This window comes from Taudactylus pleione, unplaced genomic scaffold, assembly GCF_031769625.1.
Source record: "Taudactylus pleione unplaced genomic scaffold, aTauple2 ptg000259l, whole genome shotgun sequence".
NCBI lineage: Eukaryota > Metazoa > Chordata > Amphibia > Anura > Myobatrachidae > Taudactylus > Taudactylus pleione.
This window is the reverse complement of record NW_028284661.1, coordinates 5,186,761-5,207,719: the sequence shown is the minus strand read 5'-3', so window position 1 is coordinate 5,207,719 and position 20,959 is coordinate 5,186,761. Positions and strand designations below refer to the sequence as shown.

The window sequence follows — 20,959 nt, the reverse complement described above, 5'->3', positions numbered from 1 at the left end:
TAGGCGTGCCTGGAGGGGGAGTCATTAGAAGCTGGAAGAGGCACGTGTGGCTATAAGATTGATAGACAGTAGCTTGTGCGTTGCTCTTTTCCTTCCCAGTTTTTGAATCCTCTACTCTGTTGGGTGTGGTATAAGAGATGGACAGTAATTAGATAGACAATGCCTAGGTAGACACCAGATGTTAGACAATAGGGTCGACACAAAAATGGTCGGCACTTGTTTTTATTTTTGTTTTATAGCCCTAATCTTCACCCTAACCCTCCCTCCTAACCTGCCTAAACGTCGGGGTAGGTACCTGACCCTAACCGTCCCTTCTAGTGTCTAACCCTCCAGTATCTGCCTAGCCCTAAAAAAACAAAAAAAATCATTTGTTGCCCTTCTTGCCCCTGTTGCCCTTCTTGCCCGTCTAAAATCGGGTGTCTATCTAATTACTGTCTATCTACAGTATGGAACCCACTATGCCTATATTCTGCTTCTGTAGCGCTGCACCCTGTGTACATTACATAGAGCCATATCTTTATAACTCTTCATAGGGACTGGAAAATATAAATATAATAATAAATGTTTAAACAAATGATTTTTATATGATGACAATCCTGCTACATACTTGTTTTTGTGTCCTATAGTTGGATTGACTAAGTAATACCATTATGTTGAATGTATTTCTTGTTTAAATAACCTTGCATCTGACTTTCTATAAGATAGGTTTTAATATGCAGCCTTAGTGTTAACACTTTTTTTTTATTTTTTTGAAAAACTATTTGGAGTCTGCTGCAGATCAGTACAATATATATGTAGCCTCATGGGATTGAGTGAACGAAAAGCATCTCCTCTAAAACTGATAGAATGCATGCATTTAGTTGTCCAGGTTTAGTTTCCCCATTTAATAATCAAGTAGAATCATTAAGATGGTTTCTGTGAGACCTCCTCGAGAATAAATTATTCCTTTAAAAGTTAATACAGTAAGCAGTGTAATGTGCATTAGTTTATCCATCATTCTAATATTCTCTGTCGTGTGATACCTTCCAGCAGCTTTCTAAATCAACCAAGAAATCTCTGCTGGTGTGAAAATGATTATACATTTCGCTTCAGGAAAGGTTTTTCTCCAAATGGCAAATGTTAGCTCCCTAGACAAATTTTGATTTAAGAATTGCATTGCTGCTTTTGTTGTATTCTAAAGGTATGCTGTGTTGTGCACATTTCACCTTCAGAATCTGAATATTATTTAACATGCAATCCAATAGTTAATGTATTAGTATTTGCTCTTTACAATAACAGACCTTATTTGAATTGCAAGAAGTAGACCATGTTATTAGCAAAAAGGTTAAACAGTATTTAGTTTCTCCATGAGTAATAGAACAAGATGCAGCTTGCCATCTGCCACCAGCTAAAATTCATTATGGGGAGGGGGTGTGGTTATTGGACGTCGTCATTGTAAGGGCACTTTGCGGATACCCAGCAATGTGTTCCTTGCCTGTGGAGGTGAGGTAGGGACGCTATCAAGAAATTAATTGGGACTCTGACTTGGAAGGTATCTGCTACATTTGACAAGAGGACACTTTTTTTTTTTTTTTTGTCGAGCTGTACTGAATCTGAGTAAAAGCTCAGAGAGCTGGAGTTAAATGGTGGTGATGTCCTGTCATTATCTTTGTGCTAATGTTTAGATTCCCTCATTTTATCTAGAGATTTATTAAAGCACTATGTGGACCGCTTTCTGCATTATTGCATGCTGTGATACTGAATATAAATATAAAAGTTTCCTTTTATTATGTATACAACAGACTTTGTCTATAAATCTGCAATTAGTCATTTATTAAAGAAACTGTTTAGCTCCAGATCATATAACATTATTATATTATACATAAGTATTTTATGTACATAGGGGTTGATATACCATCCTTCTCCTCCTGCCTGATCCCAACTCCCCCGATCATTTCTCTTCTCCTGCATGATCACCTCCCCCATACCATATATAAACCTGATCCCTGCAACAGTTCATTGGAGTTGGTCAGCCAATGCAACACACAAGTATTCCCTCTACTATATATGTTACAGCTGTGGCTTAATTATACAAAGATCATGGAAGTTGATTTGGAAAGTTGCAAATATCTCCATTGTCTACAGGTTTCTAAGTTGCCCTTTTCAAAGTGCTAATTAGAGTCTCATAATACTGTGAGCAACTGCACAAACATAGAATTGTTCATAGTCTTTATTGGACCCAGAATCTCCATAGTGTCACATGGAGGCTTTACATCACCAGGCACTTTCCAATATATTCTGCTCCTTATTCTGACAGTTAAAGTAGGGAAAATTGACCCACAGCAGAGATGGGGATGTAGTTAGACCAGTTGATGGCATGCCGCCGGTCTGAATCCCGACGCTAGAAGTCTGACTCTGGACTTAAGATAAGCATCAAAATACCAACGCCTATCTTAATCCTGACACCGGAACACAGACAGACACTGGCGCAAACCAGGTGAGACAAGGGCATCTTAGATGTTGGCCGAAGGGGAGGGGGGAGGAGAGGGAAAAGTTAGGTTTAGGTAGCATAGCGGGGTTAGCGTTAGGTTTTTTTTTGGGGGGAGGATAGGGTTAGGCACCCCTCGGGGGAGGGGGGGTTGTTAGGGTTAGGCACTAAGGGGGGAGGGTTGCATTTAGGCACTAACGGGGAGGGTTGGGATTAAGGGGGAGAAGGGGAGTGGGTAAGTTTACTTGTCCAACCCATTATGAGATACCAACCATTGGGATGCTGCTGTTGGTATTTCGACAGTAGGCACCCCGACTGCCAGCTTTACATAGTGATTTCCAGAGATGCTGGCAAGTTGTGAGATGCTGGCAGCTGTCATAGGTAAACAGATTGTTTAAATGGTTGTAGCTAGTGGATGGGTATGATATCCCGGCAGTCGGGATGCATGCTGTCAAAATGCTGAAAGCGGCATCCCAATGCTTGGAATCCTGACAGGGGTCGTATACTAACCCTCCCCCCTTCTCTTCCTAACCCTCCCTTCTTGCACCCTAACCCTCCCTGTCGGTGCCTAATCCTAACCCTCCCCATTGGTGCCTAATCCCCACCTCAGTGGTGCCTAAACCCTACACCCCCCCCTTCGCGGCTAACCGCTAAAGGCGCCCACCCACCTTCGATTGGGACGCTGACGCCTGTGTGTAGGCTGGCTTATGTTTAGTCCTGGGTCGGGATTCCGGCGCCGGGATTTCAACAGACTGCATCCTGGTTGTCAGTATTTGGACTAAGTCCCTTAGCTGGGCCTCCTATTTGCTTTTGTGACCTGGCTGTGACCCATGTTACAGAATAACTGGAGTAGTATAGGATGCACGATAGATAGTGGGTCAATTTGGATTGTTTTTAAAACCAAATCGTGCCCACGACTGCAGGGGGAGAAATCGGACACTATATCGGATCGTGACCTGAACACCTAGTGTGTGGGCACCTTTATATTTACCACAATGTGATCCACGTGTAAAGATGACCTTTTACTGCAATAAAAACTATAAATGCAAATGTGTTAAATGCAGAATTCTTTTAAATGGTGGCATTTTCTTCTAATCACATTGCTTATAAGCATGAGTGAGCATTGCAGATTTTTATAACATTTTAAATGATCAGATTGAATCCCAAATATTTTTTTAATCCCTCTTCTGTTATAAATGTAAAATTTGACTTGCCTTTGTGATTTCATAGCAGAAAGTGCTGTCTTACTGCCACAGGCAGGATAGCAATCCCAGTGGTTCACCTTCGGAATAGGAGGTTGCTTGGTGACTAGGTTATTGCACTTTCTTGTAGTGCTTGCAGCACCTCAGCAGCACAAAGCTCGAAGCTTTGTATTCATGTGGGCAGAATAAAAATATATTAACTGTGAAAATAAATATTTTGAAAGGAGAACAATTGTATTATGGTTACATTGTCACTGCATTTTTTGTTTTTTAAAAGGGTTTTTATAAAGTCAGTGTTCTTCCATTGTACTTACCAATTCTCTCTATATAGTTTTAATGGTCCCTGTCACTGCAATTTGTAGAGAATTGTCAAGCTGGAAATGAAGCATTTAATATGGCAGTTATTGCTCATAATGAGCACATGAATCGTAATCAATAATTTCCCTTTTGAAAGGCAACGAAGCTCCTTTTCTCATAGGCAACAATTAAAGCATGCAAAGGCAAGAAACAGTGAATATGATTAGATGTCTGTTATGCCACTTTTCCACCAAAAACCCAGCTCCAACCGGGGACACTGAGCACGGGTTGGAGCTAGGTTTTACCATTTTCACATCGGCGGCTGGACCACGGTTATTTCCGAGTCCAGTCACTCACACCGGTCCCAGGTCTTTCTGCGTTACAATGGACACCTGGCTATGATCTTTCAAGCGCTACTGAAGCTAGCCAATCCACTGGTTTGAGGCATGACTCCTGTCATCGTGATATGGGTCATGTCGTTTACGCCGCACTGTTACTCAGATCCTTGCTGGGTTCAACCCTGTTCGCGACCAGGGTCAGATTCCCGAGTCTCCCGACCCAGGTTATTTTTCGCAGACGCTTTTACACCAAGTCGCGACCCAGGTAGACCCAGCAATAACTGATTATTTGGGCAGTGGAAAAGAGGGTATAATTACTGAAGGTACTATCATCCACACTATCAGCATTGGCAAATTAGACTCCCCTTTGTTTTGCAGCTATGCATACAATTCCAGACCACAGGAATCATTTCCTACCTGTGCTTATGTTGGTTAGATATTTTAAGCATGTACTAAAAAGCAGCAGCACTCTGTTTCCTCAGGTTGCCAGGGGCATCTATTTGAAATGCTGAGGGAACAGTGAAGATGAATCTGTATATCATTCCCTCACTGTCACTGGGCTGTTCTGCTATATTAACATTTTTCAGATAATATTCTGTTTTTAAGAATTCTCTCATCATAAACTTTTTGCTTTTTTTATACTGAAAGTACAATATTTCATAATTTAATTTTTCTCATTGTTTCAATTTTGCTGGCTTTCACAGAAGCTATGTAAAGAGATTTTAAGTCACAATATATGCACACATTTTAATTGGAATGCATTAATATTTCATGTCTTTGGAAATCAAAGTAAATTTTTATCATGATCATGAGGTTGCACCAAAAGCAAACTTGTCCGCTTCTAGGTGTAATTGTATTCATCCCAATCTCGTTTCATTGTAAGATTTGCCAACAGATAGCTAATTGTATCCATTTTAAAGCTATAGAAGTCTACTTTGTGTTTCGTTTGCTAATCTTAAATAAAGTTGCTAATCTTAAATAAATTTCAATTAACTTTGCATAACTTTGTATTTGGATTATCCCCCTCGTTTTTTTTTTTTTTCAGGCTTAAGAAGTGGAAAGACTGTCAGTATAGCTATTGCAAATTGAAAAATGTTAATTATTCTTTGTTGTAAAAGTTCTTTGAAATATTCTGATATTTTTCAGAAGAAATCCAAGATTTCACAATTGCTACACCACCAGCTAATCATTAAAACAGACCTCTAAAATAGTGTGTGACATGCTTACTTTATCTGCTTCACCTCTCCTGACACAATTATGTGCCATAACTGGGGGACACTGCAAAGATATATCTGCAGATCGAGTGATCTGCAGATATATATGTAGATGATGGTCGTTCATATACACTGAACAATCATCATCTTCCAGACAGCCGCGTGTCCCGCTGGCTGAGGGTCGCGCCACGATTCATGTGTACAGGCGATCGGCTGATTGCCCGTACACACTTGCTGATGGACAGATATATCTGTCATCGGCTGTGCAGCACAGCCGACATGATCATGTCCCATAATTGCCCCTCTTCCCACAATAGACCCATAACTGCCCCCCTTTTCACACAATAACCCACAAATGCCTCCCTCTTCACACAATAATAGTGACCCATAACTGCCCCCCTCTTCACACAATAGTGACCCATAACTGCCCTCTTCTAAACCTAATAACCCATAACTGCCCCCTTCTTCACATAATAATAATGTCCATAAAGGCCCCCCTCTTCAAATAATAATGGCCGTAACTGCCCCCCTCCTCAAACAATTTTGTCCTATAACTATCCCCCCACCACAATTATAATTGTCCCATAACTGCTTTTCCTCCTCCCACAATTATAATTATTTCCCACAATTGCCCCTCTCCTGACAAAATTATGTCCCATAACTGCCCCCTCCAACAATTCTAATTACATCACATATCTGCCCCCCTCTTCCATCAATTGTCTGATAATTGCCCCGTCCTCAAACAATTGTATCATAACTGCTCCCCCTTCCTCATACAACTATAACCATGATGTCCCATACAGATGTACCCTGTTGCATCGTTGCTGATCACACATCAAACGTGCGCACGCATTGCGCCATCTATTACCCACGACTGCATATGCTACGGTACGCTATGGCGTGCACTACGATCACACCATGAAATCCTATAGGGTCATGGGCGCGAATGCAGCATTCTTAACCGTATTCGGGCACGTGACTCGTGTAACTGGGTATCTCCTGCTGTGCTATTCCCTCTGGCTCTTTCTTTTCCAGTGCATTTGCAGTTTCCTCCAATTGGTGGATAGGAGGTCCAGCTCTCTGCCGGACGGACCCCGAACCGCTGCCTGTGTTGCTAATGCAGTGATCAGCAGGGCCACTGTACATGCATGCACCCTGCTGATCACTGCAGCAGCGCAGGAAGTTGTTACTCCAGAGCCCTCTAAGACCTCTGGGCCCAGTACAGTTACACCCCCTCCATCAGTGTCTTAATAAATGGTGAAAACAGAAAGAATTGTTAACACTGCAAGAATACATTATATGAGCAGAATGACACAGGCTTTTTCTGTCTAATGGATATGATACTGGAGTTACTGGAGTCTAGTGATTACCATTATAGGCAGAACAATACAGAGAAGAGGATTCTGGCGCAAAGGATAACCCCTTAAGGCGATGTATGAATGTAGCAATTTGTGGTTAATCATACAAATTATATTAGACATGGATAAAACAATGATATTTATTTAATGTTTAAAATGTCATGACCAATTTTTCGATATATAGATGAAATTAAGTTGAATAAGGTATTGTAACTGTTATAACCAGTTCCGGGTATTAAGGTGCAATGACTGTATAAACTAAATGCAAGACAAAACTGTAGCTCTTCAATAAGAAGAAAGGCTAATATATCCAGACTGCATTATTCTCCTATACGGATAACATAGCCCCAAAAAAAAAAAGTATTTTGGGGTTGCTGAATTAAAATATTAAAGTTTTTTTCGAATTGGCTTTAGTTCTTGAAATAATGGATACCCTAAAGTAATAGGGAACTTAGCCCTAACGAGTTCATATGGGAATCTATCTGAACATTCTAGAAGGTGAGACACCATGAATATTTTAAAGGGTCAAACCAATTAGGTGCAAAGAGGGTGAATTGCCACTGGAATGGCATAGAAATGCAGACAACGGCAAAGCAATTCATCCCCCTCATGGTCCTATCTCACTCCGGTTCGCACATTTTTGCTTGCAGACCTATTATGGGGCTGTTAACAGAACTGTTTGAGTCCTGCGGTGCCGTAAGTGCGACATACAGCCCCGTAGGTGTTCATTCCGCGATCATTCTAGAATATTCCCCCTCCATACAGAAGTGATCGGCCACCCAACCAGCAGCAAGTTGACTGCGGTCTATTATGTTTTTCTTGTTTCTCATCCGTATATCTCAAAAATTAGTCAATCTAGCAAAACATATGTTGTAATCGGCACCCCAAAGTTACCCCAAAATCGCAGTAATATGATTGGCAATAAACTGAGTGTTGGTCAGTGTAATTTACCCCTATATGGAAAATTTACTTTTATAAGCATTTTAACATCTAATTGGATAAGTGGAACTGGTTACAACAGTTACCATACCTTTTTTCTACTCAATTTATTTTATAAAAATATTTTAGAAAATATAGGGCATCATATAGTAGTATGTGTAATCCTACTAAACCACAAGGTTGGTGGTGCTCCCTAGAGTCTGATAGTGATCATCACAGCTGCACGTTACACAAAATGGAAATTTTAACAAAATAGTGTGGAATGGCAAAGGAAAGGCGGAACTCAATTGGCTGAATGACTAGAAATGTTTGCGCTAATGTTAGAAGGGGTTGGGTACGGGATGTCTATCCTGATGCCGGCATCCCGGCGCAGTTAGGACACTGACAACTGTCGAAGTATCCTAACCCTTTGCTGAAACTGCGTCTAAGATGCGATGCAGCTGGGAGACGTACCAGGAGACTATGTGCGACTGAGTCTCTCAATCAGCATACAATGTTCTATGATGCAGCAGCTGCAGCTTTTTTTCATTCAAAATTCCCTTTATAGTAGGGGTGGGCAATAAGCGGCCCCCAGCTGTTGTAGAACTTCACATCCCTGCATGCACTGCCATAGATTTGCCATTTGGCCATGCTAAAACTGTTGCGAGGCATTCTGGAGTTTGTAGTTAAAGAACAGCTGGAGGGCCGCTTATTGCCCACCCCTGCTTTACAGACTAAACTGCACACAGATATACAAGTGTCGCATATCAAATGAATCCGCAGTGTCTCCTGGTGCATCCTAGTTGCATTTCATTGCGACTTAGATGTATTTCCATAAAAAAAAAAATGGCCAACGTTAGCAGAGTAGCACGGGACCTGGTGGCTCACTCACTTCTGGCATATCACGCTGCATGGAGCATTGCGGCTAGATGAGCAAGGACACATCTGTAGAAATGTTCATGTGGTTGTCAATAATTTTTCATCTTAAGATTTTTTTTTTTTTTTTTTATAGAAAACTGCTTTCAATATTTCAGTTGATACGGTTTTATATTGTGGTAATGGCTGCTCACACAGACTTTTCACTTTATATTTTCTGGACTGAGCAGTAAGCCCCAAACCTTCTCTGAGCTGTTTGTTGCCGCACCCAGTGGCCTTCATTTGCTTACTTGTAGTGCAGGCCCTATTTTTTTTTTTTTTTCTCAGATCAAAGAGTTTGTCTCTATCCCTGCATATGTTAAGTATGCTAGTTATTTTTAATTTTTTTAATCTACAAGGCGTTTTGACTGCTTATAGTTGGGTAAATCTTTACTAGCATAATATGGTGTTACATTTTTACTCTGAGGCATTACTGGACTTTAAAGTAAAGTTTGGTCTAGAAGTACTTTTATTACTTTCTTTTGAAATTTAGTTCTACTTTCACACCATTCATGTTCTTTGTACAAATTACTAAGCTCATGTTATCTAAAGATGATGTTTTAAAGCATCTTGTTTATGTATAATACTTACTGATATTCAATTTCTACAGAATGCTGAGGTATCAGTCTTTGAAGTGAATATCCGTTTTGTTGGAGGCCTCCTATCTGCATATTATCTCTCTGGGGAAGAGGTAAGGCTTTCTTATTATTTCTACAAAAATATAATATATATATATATATTTTAATTTTTTTTGTTTCTTTATTAATAGATTTACAGTGTGCTTTGTTTTTATAATTTGTGCTATATGAGCTCTTCCATGGTCCAAGCACATACTGGCAGGTTAATTGGCCTCCCGTGTGTGTCTGTGGGCATGCGTGTACTTGTCTGTGCATAGAAATTAGATTATAAATTCCATTGGGACAGTGGTTCATTTTCATAAACAAGCATTCCCTGATTGTATTATTCTCTGTATTAAATTACTGCTGTATAAATAAAAATTATAATTATCTTAGATTTGAAGGGTAAAATAAACTAAGTTTTTTTTCTTACATTAATCTTCCTACGTCCCTGATACCTTTTTTTTTGCAAAGGTTATTTTCCCCCACGTCCCATCTCATCACCACTATTTGCACTGATAAATGTCAAATTACATCCCCAACCTTACTACATTTTGTATTTGATTTGCTTTCTGTTAAAAGATATCTAAGCCTACATGCAGTTGGCAAACACCTTCTGCTGACTGTATTTGGGTTGAGCAGGAATAGTTTCCATGCTATTTCAGCTCAGCTGATGTTGGGGTGGATGCTATACCTTTTGTCTCCATTCAGCTTCTGTTCCCTTATGCACTGGCTGAAGTCTTTAATTTCATGTTATCTTAGCTATACTTTCTGGCATAGTAAGCTACTATACTGTCTTTTTTAAATGTAAAAAATTATATTTTCCTGTTGATGTTTATTAACTGTTCTCCATTGTGAATAGATAAAGAAAGAATCCACAATCGCCCTACAGATGTGTCCACATACATTTTTACTTCCTTGTGATTTAAACAGCCCTTCTAGTCGCACCATGACGTGGCGTGACTTGGTAGCTATGAACGTCTTTTCGTGTAACCTTTAACCTTCAAATGCATCTTGTTCACAAATTGATACAAATAGGACGCACAAGCAACTTCTGCTGATTTAAATGATATGTGGCATGCCTATATTCAGTCTGCAATTGTGGGTGTATCTGCATGCAAAATAGAAACAGAATTTGATGACAGATGAGAACCATTTGGCCCATCTAGTCTGCCCCATAATCTTGTTGCTGGGCTTGGGAATAGACACCGGATCTGCTTACCCATTAGACAGCTCACACCAGGGTAGTTTCTAGTGAGGAGGGGGCCCGTGTGCAGTCTCCGTCACGGGCCCCCTCCTCTCCGTTTGGCAGCCTCTGAGTTGTGCGCGGCCAGCGCCGGAGTTATAGACTCTGGATACTAGAGAGTACCCAGAGTCTATAGCGCGTGCACAAGTCATCGGAAAATGGCCGCAGCGGCCATTATCGCTGTACTGCGCATTCGCAAACAACTGTAAAATGTCCGCCGCGGCCATTTTCCAGACGTTATTACAGCGCCGTACCCCCGCGGCGATGTGGGACTCCGGAGAGGTAAGTATATTATGGGTGTGTGGTGCGGGGCCCCCCTGGACTCAAGGGCCAGTGTACCCCACACACCCTGCACCCATTATAGATACGCACCTGGCTCACACGCCAGTATTACAGCTATTCCCATCACCATTCCGTTAACAAGCTTTTGTATGTTCCCATACCCCAGGTGGCCTAGACTGACTTGTCTCAGAGGCCGTCATTGCACAACACACTTCTGTGTATAGGACATATAATTTCTGGCACTGTGTTGCTGTTGCTATTAGTCTCTTTTCTCCTTCATCCACTAGGGGACACTGGAGGACTTCAAGACAGTGGGGGTATAGACGGTGCTGAGTGGAGCTGGCACTTTAAATTTAAATGAAGTGTGACTAGCTTCTCCCCTCTATACCCCCCTATAGGCCGGGATTAGTTTGTGCCCGAGTGGGAGCAGGTCACAAAAAAGACTTCTCCTACTCTAAGGGCTAGGATAGTTTTTAATAAATAGAATCTGAGGACAGACGGGCAGTAGCTGCAACTGCCTGTCTGCTACGTGGGACGCTGCCGGAGGGGACCCACTCGCAAGTGCATGCACTTCGCCTGGGGTCCCCGACACTTGAGACCTCAGTCTTCAGGGGGGGGCCACATGCCGCTGCATGCAGCGCGCATCGCAGACCCCCCACAGTCAGAGCCGCAGCAGGAAGCCTCCTCATCGTCTCCCTGTAAGTACAGCTGGCTCCCTGATTATAAGAGTCCTTTACTCTATCCAAACTTAAAGCAGCTACGTTTGACGGCCTGGTTGTTGAAAGGGCCATCTTAAGACGTAAAGGGATACCTTCCAAGGTGATTCCCACGATGCTTAGAGCCAGGAAGGAAGTTACTTCCAAGCATTACCATCGTATTTGGAGGGCATATGTAACCTGGTGCGAACGTAGAGTTCTGCCTTCTACGGAGTTCAGTCTTCCCAGATTTCTGCTTTTTCTGCAAGCAGGTCTCTCAGCAGGCCTTCGGTTGGGATCTCTGAAGGTACAGATTTCAGCACTCTCTGTTTTCTTCCAAAAGAAAATGGCCTTATTACCGGATGTGCAAACTTTTCTGCAGGGTGTGGTTAGATTACAACCACCCTTTGTTCCTCCTACAGCTCCATGGGACTTGGACTTCGTCCTGTCTTTCTTGCAGTCTTCGTTGTTCGAGCCTTTGGAGTCGGTGGAATTGAAGTATCTTTCATGGAATGTGATACTTCTACTGGCTCTGGCGTCCACCATATTTGGTATTTCATGAGGATAGAGCTGAGCTATGCACCAGAATGGATTTTCTGCCTAAGGTGGTTTCGGCCTTCCAGCCTGGGCGGCTGCTCGAGGCGTTTCTATGGAATCTCTGCCGGGCAGCTACTTGGTCTGGACGGCATACTTTTGTTCGGTTTTACAGATTTGACACCTTTGCAACTTCTGCAGCGCAATATGGTCGGTCTGTTTTGCAGGGTTCTCAGCGCTTTCCCACCCGTGATGGGAGCTCTGGGACATCCCCACTGTCTTGAAGTCCTCCAGTGTCCCCTAGTGGATGAAGGAGAAAACAGGATTTTGGTACTTACCGATAAATCCCTTTCTCCGATTCCACAGGGGACACTGGACGCCCACCCTGCGCTGTTCTTCCTGCCACCTGTTATGCCTGTTGGCGACATGTTTATTGTCTAGGGTGATGTTATGAATGTTAGAGACATGTTTGTCGTCTCTTGTTTCATTCTATTTGGCTTTGTTTTCACCTTTCAGTTATGTGTACTTTCGCCTCCTCCTCTTCTGTCAATCTTTTTTTCTCTGCTCCCCTCGGGCTTGGTTCTAATACTGGCCTATAGGGGGGTATAGAGGGGAGGAGCTAGTCACACGTCATTTAAATTTAAAGTGCCAGCTCCACTCAGCACAGTCTATACCCCCACTGTCTTGACGTCCTCCAGTGTCCCCTGTGGAATCGGAGAAAGGGATTTATCGGTAAGTACCAAAATCCTGTTATTTTGCACAACACACTTACCCTCTGCGATCTTGACCTTGAAGCCTTTATTTTCTAGGATGCTTATGGCAATGAGGTTTGTCCCCAAATCTGGTACAAATAACACATTTTGGATGTCTATCACTATGGTTCACTTTTTATTTTCTGGAACACCGCGAAGGTCACAACGTTTGTGGCTGTAAGTACTTTGGCCCGTATTCAATTAGGGAGCGAAAAGTCCATGCTGGACGTTTCGCTCCACATCGGAGGTTAGATTGGGATAAAGTATCAAGCGCATGCCTGCTTATCCCCTGTATTCAATTTAAAAGCGAAAACGGGACCCGGCAATATGGATCTATGAAGAAAAAGGGGAATTTTTGGGAAATGTGCCTCGGACCCCCCTAAAGATGTCCAGACATGGGGGATGAGTATGGGTACCACCCCCATTTTTGCCTGCTGAAGGAAGTCAGGGTTTCTAATAGCTGTGGCAGGTGGTGAAGAATAGTACTTAGGTTTTTTTTTTTGTTAAAATAACTTGTCCCATCAAATTTGGGATACATGATAATGGGTATAAGCATTTTTTTAAGTCCCTAAAGTTACTTTGAAAAATTCTTAAAAAAAACACCTGTCGCAACCATCCGCAATGAAGAATACACCTGCCGCATACTTGGGTACCCCCCCTTAATTTATTTTTAGTTTTTTTGGAGTGTCCCTATTTTTTTTTTATTTTTTTTGACATTTCGTTTTTAGGGGCAATTCCCAGGGGTGCAGGCTATTTTTTTTTTTTTAAAGCCTGCACCCCTAAACCCTAAATCTGCACTTTTTTTCGCCATGTAAAACATGGTGAAAACTTATCCCCATTGTTTTTCAAAAACTTTTCGAACCGGCGAAAATAATACGGGGATAATTGAATATGGGGATAATTGAAACATGCGAAAATGACGTCATGACGCCATGCGACTTTTCACATCCAAATTGAATATGGCCCTTTGTCTCCAATCCCACTGACTAGTATAGGATCACACGTGTTCAGTGATGTAAGCCATTCTTGATTGCAACTGAAATACCTTGTGGCTCCCGTATCCATGTACAAACAATCTTTCCTGTGACTGCCTGTTAAATTTAAAGCTGACTTGTTTCTTTTGTCACGCTTCTTTTACTACTCACCACTTGCATCCCTTAGTCTACATTCAGTAGAGGCTTTATGGCCCACCTTGCGACATATGAAACACTTGTACTTAGGCTTTTTAAACTTATATTTATTAAAGTGTGGGTTTTCAGAAGTGGAGTTGCCTATAGCAGCTAGATTCCAGCGAATATCCTCTAGAAGGTGCTAGATGAGAAGTAGAAGCTATGGGCAGCACCTGCTACGTTGGTGTCACAGCTGCTGACACTAATGTTGTATTCGCATGCAGATACACCCGCAGTCGCACACAGAATATAGGCATGCCGCATATCATTTTAATAAACAGGAGCTACTTGTGCGTCATATTTACATTGCTTTGTGAATAAGATTTTTTTTAAGGTAAAATGTCGCTCAAAATGATGCTCAGTGGTACTGAGTCGCATGGCGCTCACACGTTATGGTTCACACAACTTGTAGCGCACAGACTTAAGATGTATGTGGACACATCTGTACTTCCATTTCCATATGTGAGAGCAAGATGCCCCAGCTTTGGTGTAGTTGTATAACAACACCTGCTTGTCCATCCTTCTTTGGGACGTATTCAATTGGGTGCGAGATGTCACGTTTGGCGAAAAAGCGTTCGCCGATGCAATCTTTTTGCGCATACCAGCCTACCGCGCTATCCAATTGCTGGAGTGTTCGCATGTGCAAAAACTCCATAGGCAGAAACCGGCAAAGTTTTCCCGACCTCAGAGGTAGGTGATAAAATGTGCAAAATCCCTATTTTTGGCTAAAAATGTGGGGACTTGGTTCCACACCCTTTAGACACTTTACTGTAATTTTTGGGGTGAAAATGTAAAGTGTGTTGCAAATGGGTTTAAAGTACTAGGTCAGGTATTTTGGGGGGCTGTATGGATGGGACAGATATTTTTAGGACTGCAGGTGGCTGCAGCAGGTGTATGCTTTTAAAAAATGTAAAACTGCACTTTATAGACCCACAAATATAGTACTAGCACCCATTTTAATGTACCCCCAATTTAACTACAACTATTTTTTTTCCAAAAGAAATTGCTTTATATAATTTTTTTATACTTATGCAAATATGCATATAACAGCCATTTGACTCAATTTAAGAACCCAAAATACTTTTATTAGAGCTATTAATACACTTCTATATTGATTTCCAGAGTCAGTTAGGTTTTTTTATACTTTCCCCAAAATGTGCTATATTTTCAGCTTGTTTCGTCATTCTCAATTTTCGCACGTATGTGTTTTCACGTGTTTTGCAATTTGATAGGGCGAAAAGTGGGAGTGCGCATTGTGAGTACTTGAAAAGATTGCATCAAAATTGGCGAATACGGTGATAACTTCACCATGCGACTGCTTATCGCCAAACGCGATTTTTCGCACCTAATTCAATACGGCTTTTTGTTTACTAAGTGGAATTAAATTGGTTGTGTTCCCATTTATCCCAAAACTATCCTTCTCTACTTATTCTGATGTCTGGAAAGCTGCTTCAGCAGAGTTGACATATGAGTCTTAGTGCACCTTTTCATGTCCGCACCCTACACTACAGTCCTGCTCTTCAATGTGCGTCAGACTCTTCTCTATCCACAGTCGGATTGGTAGCAAATCTGTTCACTTTATACAGTCCCCCCTATTTGTCTTAATTTCCAACTTGGACATCTAGGGGTATAAGTGGATATTTTTGCTCAAGGCAAAAAGGAAAGACAAATTATGCCTATTCTGGGGCACCCTTTAGAAAAATACTAAAAGTATGATGTTGATAGGATGAGTAAATATAATATAAAACAACATTTATTAGAGAACCTTTAAAAGGAGTTCTACCCTACAGGTAGAATGTACAACACAAATGGAATACATGAAAAACACATACAAATAAATCTACTCGGGATAATAGTAGCAAATTAAGTGATCACAAAATGAAATAATTAATCACAAGTGTACAAAGCGAACAGAAGACATGAAAAAACACAAAACATGAATCCACTCAGGATGGTAATAGTCAGTTGGGTGATCACAACTGATATAGAGACCAATTACAGAAAAATTCAAAAAAATTGCATTTTCATAAGTATAAATATCCAATTAAGGTCAAGAGTCAGTTAGCTGATCCCAAATGAGGTGAAAATCAATCATTTCAGATACATAGCATGTTCTTCAATAATTCTGTCTGAAAATGCATATGGTGAAGATGGATATATATTCTGATGGGTGTGATATGTATTGCAAATCCCGACAGCGGCTGCCCGACAAAGAAGGAGCTTAAACTAATCTAATTCTACCCCCTAACCCTCCTTTAGGGTGCCTAACCCTGACTTCCCCCCTACCCTGTGCCTAACCCTAACCCCCCGCCCTTCCCTGCTGCCTAAACCTAAGTCTGCCAGGGGGTGCCCAACCCTAACCTCCCCCCGGGGGTGCCTAACCCTAAGTCCCCCCCGGGAGCCCTAAACCTAACCCCCTCTCTAGATTTAGACGCCTGTCATTCAACCCTCGCCGGGATTAAATAGTCTGGAACCCGGCGGTCGCCATTTAGACCGCCGGCTTCCAGACTACATCCCATTCTGATGCATCACCTATATCCCTAAGTCATAATTTGGATGATCATAATTAGTTAGGGAACTACAACACACACAATGCTACACAGTTGGTGCAGTTATAGACCACAAATTTGTCAGCAAGACGGTAGGAGAGTCCGTGATAATTAGGACTAATCAGTACTGAAATGTATAGATGGTTAGCATTACTGCCTCACAGCACCGAGGTCGTGGGTTCGTTTCCCACCACGGCCCTAACTGTGTGGAGTTTGTATATTCCCCCTGTGCTTGTGTGGGTTTCCTTCGGGTACTCCGGTTTCTTCCCACACTCCAAAAATATACTGGTAGGTCAATTGGCTCCCAACACAAATTAACCATAGTGTGTATGTGTTTGTGTGCATGTGATAGGGAACATAGATTGTAAGCTTCACTGGGGCAGGGAGTGATGTGAATGGTCAAATATTCTCTGTAAAGCGCTGCGGAATATGTGTGCGCTATATAACTAACTGGCAATAAATAAAATCATCAATTGCGTATAATTGTGTGTGATAAAATAGGCCCTGTCTAGTATAATTATGATAAATTGGACCAATGAAGGAAGTAAGACCTGAGAAACAATTGCGCGCACTCACTTCTGCTTTCGCCTGTCTATATCAAACCGGGGATGAAAGAGTGACTGATACGTTAGTCCCAGGGGAAACCAAAAGCAATGCTTCTGCTTTCTGGGATATCAGCTTTCTCTCCCCCGTTACCAAAGCATTGCAGGGGGGGAGTCACTGAAGGGAAAACCCAGATGAGACCGCTTGATGGAGGCAAAGAAAAGAAATGGGAGGGTGTACTCCACTAATTACAGTGTTGGCCTGTAGTTACAGGATGGTAGAAGGGTATGCTAGACTAATCACAGTATAAGCCTATGGTGATGATGGGTAACCAGTAGTGTAATAGGCAGAACTAGGTCTGTTTGTTGATAATTAAATGCAAATCAGCCTGATGGACACATGAGGGAATAATGTCCCTTGGGGATAAATGTAAGTGAAGATAAGCTCTGAGTATGTGGTGAAGGAAGCAAGACCTGGAGTCCAAAATCGCGGGGTCCCTACTAATTTCCACTGTCTAAATCAAACAGGGGATAAGAGGGTGGGAGTACTGCATGAGTTCCAGGGGAATGAAAAAGGGCAGCACTGCTACTATCTGAGATATCAGCTGTAGCTCTCCCCTGTTACCAGCCAGCATAGCAGGGGGAGTCACTTGCTGGAGGGCTCAGGCATGGCAGCCTGATAGAGGGGATAGAATGGTGATCAGGTGACCAAGCCTCCCGGTGAAACGCACGTCATTTTCAGCTATTTGCAGACTAACACAGAGTAACACACTCGCACCGCAGTTACCAGCTTCATGGACCCCGGACCTAAGGTGCTTTTCTAAGGTCTTTCCTTTTTGCCTTGAGCAAAAATATCTCCTTATGTGTATAGCACAAATCCTATGGGTGCACCACCATCCAAGAGCTATCCAGGATCTCCCCAGTGATAAACCATTATGTTGGTTCTTAATGATTTAATGACAAACTTTCCTTTAATTGCTTGATGCACTACTACTAGTGCGGAGTCGCCCCCTTTTTTTTTTTCTGATACATCTAAGGGTATATCAAACATATTCTAGCTATTATATTCTAGAATGCAGGTTCTCAAACTCTGTCCTCAGGGCCCCAAACAGTGCATGTTTTCCAGGTCTCCTCACAGAATCATAATTACTTCACCTGTGGATCTTTGAAAATGTGTCAGTGAGTAATGAATACACATGGGCACCTGCTGGGTAACCTGGAAAATGTGACCTGTGTAGGGACCTGAGGACCAAGTTTGAGAACCACTGTTCTCGAAGGTGCTAGCGAAATGGTTAGTAGAATCTGATTGGTTGCTATAGGCAACATCGCCATTTCTAAAAACTCTCACTTTAGTAAATATACCCCCGAGGGTCAAATATAATTGCTTGTGGAAGCCAACGCGATTCCGGCGAGAGAGTCATTCGATTTTAAATTGATAATTCAATTTAAAGGCAAAACTAGATTGGTTTTGCCTTTACTCTAATTGAAGCTGATTTTGTGAAATTTTTAAAGCGGCATTTCTTTTGTCTTTTTTTTTTTTTTTACCTTGAGAACAAAAGAACAAACAAGTTAATTTGAGTAACTTTGGCGAATTTGAATCTTTAGTAGTGTGATATATTTTTGGTACATTTATTTTCACTGAGTTTAGATTTTTTTTATTTCATTTTAGCACTAAGGTGTATTAAATCCTATTATTCAAGTGTATTGAAATAATAAAACGCAGTGCATTACAAAACCTATTATTTATGGCAAGTAGACTTACAAATTAATAACAAGACAGACATTTGTTTTTCACACTATTACCTGTCAGATGGCTGATAAATTAATATAAATTACTTTTTTTCTAAGTGCTCTCAATAATTAAAAAAAAAGTTTAAATGTACTGTTTTAATCTAGGCCTGTTTCAATTTCACTACAATATTTTTGTTGCACTTGTGAAAGTGTTCCTCCTGTCAACATTTAGCATGAATGACGGACAGAAGGAAGCTTATGGGAAATAGTTTGTCATCTGACATGACAGGAGTTGCATGAACAGATGTCAGCTCTCCCTGAAAGGGTCGATTGCATGAGTACGGAAGAACAGTTTTTAACTGGGCATAAATAAATCTGTTTTGTTTTAGATCTGACAGATTTAAGTAACAGGATAAAACCTAATTATCATAGCTAATTTCACAATTGCTTATCAGATTTTCAATCTTTATTCGCATATTTTTTTCATTTTATACAGTAAAGAAAATCTTAATGGCTGTGAGCTTTAGAGGACATGGGGCTCCATTTGAATTTTTAGATGAAATCTCTATATGAAACCCCCCCTTCCCCAAGTTATTTTGCAATTGGATGGTCAGTTGATTATGACGTAGACAAAATAATAAAGTGAGTAAATTACTTTAGTTTTACACCACTTTATATTCTACACACACCCATCTACCATAACAGTAAATCGACTGACAGGTGAAGTAACTAACATTGACTATCTCATTACAATGCACCTGTCAAGGGGTAGCATTTATTAGGCAGCTAGTTGGAAAGCGTAAGGATGAGCGACTTTGATAAGAGCCAAATGGCGATGGCTAGACAACTGGGTCAGAGCTGGTATGCAGTAGTTGGGCAACAAGGTCTTGGTTGCCCAAGCCTCATTGATGCGGGTGGGGATCGAAGGCTAGCCAGTCTGGTCCTATCCCACAAGAGCTATTGTAGCACAAATTGCTGAAATGGTTAATCCTGGCAATGCTATAAAGCTGTGGAATGATATAAAGCTGTCAGAACACACCAAACATCGCAACTTGCTGTATATGGGTCGGTGTTCCCATGCTGACCCCTGTCGGCCACAGCAAACACCAACAATGGGCATGTGAGCCTCAGAACTGGACCATGGAGCAATATGGCCTGGTCTGCATCATATAGACAGTCGGGTGTGTGAGCATTGTTTACTTGGGGAAGATATGGCACTAGGATGCACTATAGGAAGAAGGCAAGTTGGTAGATGCTGTGTGATGCTCTGGGCAATGTTCTGCTGGGAAACCTTGGGTCCTGGCATTTATGTGACTGTTACTTTCACATGTACCAACTACCTTAATTTTGTTGTAGACCTAGTACACCCCTTCATGGCAACAGTATTCCCTGATAGCAGTGGCCTCTTTCTGAAGGATGAAGCGCCCTGCTACATTGCAAAAACTGTTAAGGAATTGTTTGAGGAACATGACAGTCCAAGGTGTTGACTTGGCGCAAATTCCCCAGATCGCTCTCTGATCGAGCATCTGTTGGATGTGCTGGAAAAACAAGTCCGAGTCATGGAGGCCCCACCTCGCAACTTACGGGATCTGCTGCTAATGTCTTGGTTCCAGATACCCCTGGACACCTTCATAGGTCTTGTGGAGTCCATGTCTTGACGGGTCAGAGCTGTGTTTGTGGTGTGAGGGGGACCTACACAATATTAGACAGGTGGTTTTACTGTTATGGCTGATACATGTATATGTATAATATAATGTGTGTTTGTTTCAAGACTGCTCAGTCATAGCCTGCATAATCTAGGATTATAAACAATCTAAGATATGACCAGATGTATTCATATCAGTCCTATAAATCTCACCTGCCACTAATCGTATATATCTGCTGTGCCTAGCATGCCGTAAACGTACACTTCAGTTCTTCACTTAAATAGAGCTGTGTGCACTTTTTTTTTTGTAATTGTTGTCCTGTATGTACATACACTGGATGTATAAACTTAATTTGTTTAGTCTGTGCATCCAAACTGGGCAACTGGTAGCAGATAGTGTTTCTTCTATATTTTGTCTTTATCTAAATCCAAGCAAGATAATTACAAAATGAAAGAGACCCCACCTCCCAAAAGAGGATAAAACAAAG

At 41.6% G+C, this 20,959-nt stretch overlaps 1 protein-coding gene across 1 annotated transcript in view; it reads left to right on the top strand.

The window, feature by feature from the left end:
• The window catches only part of MAN1A1 (mannosidase alpha class 1A member 1), a 286,634-nt gene that overhangs the window by 104,517 nt on the left and 161,158 nt on the right, over positions 1-20,959 (top strand). The window contains exon 4 of the mRNA XM_088480988.1: positions 9,320-9,400. Coding sequence (XP_088337114.1) covers positions 9,320-9,400 — 81 coding nt within the window. The remainder of the gene's footprint in view (positions 1-9,319; positions 9,401-20,959) is intronic.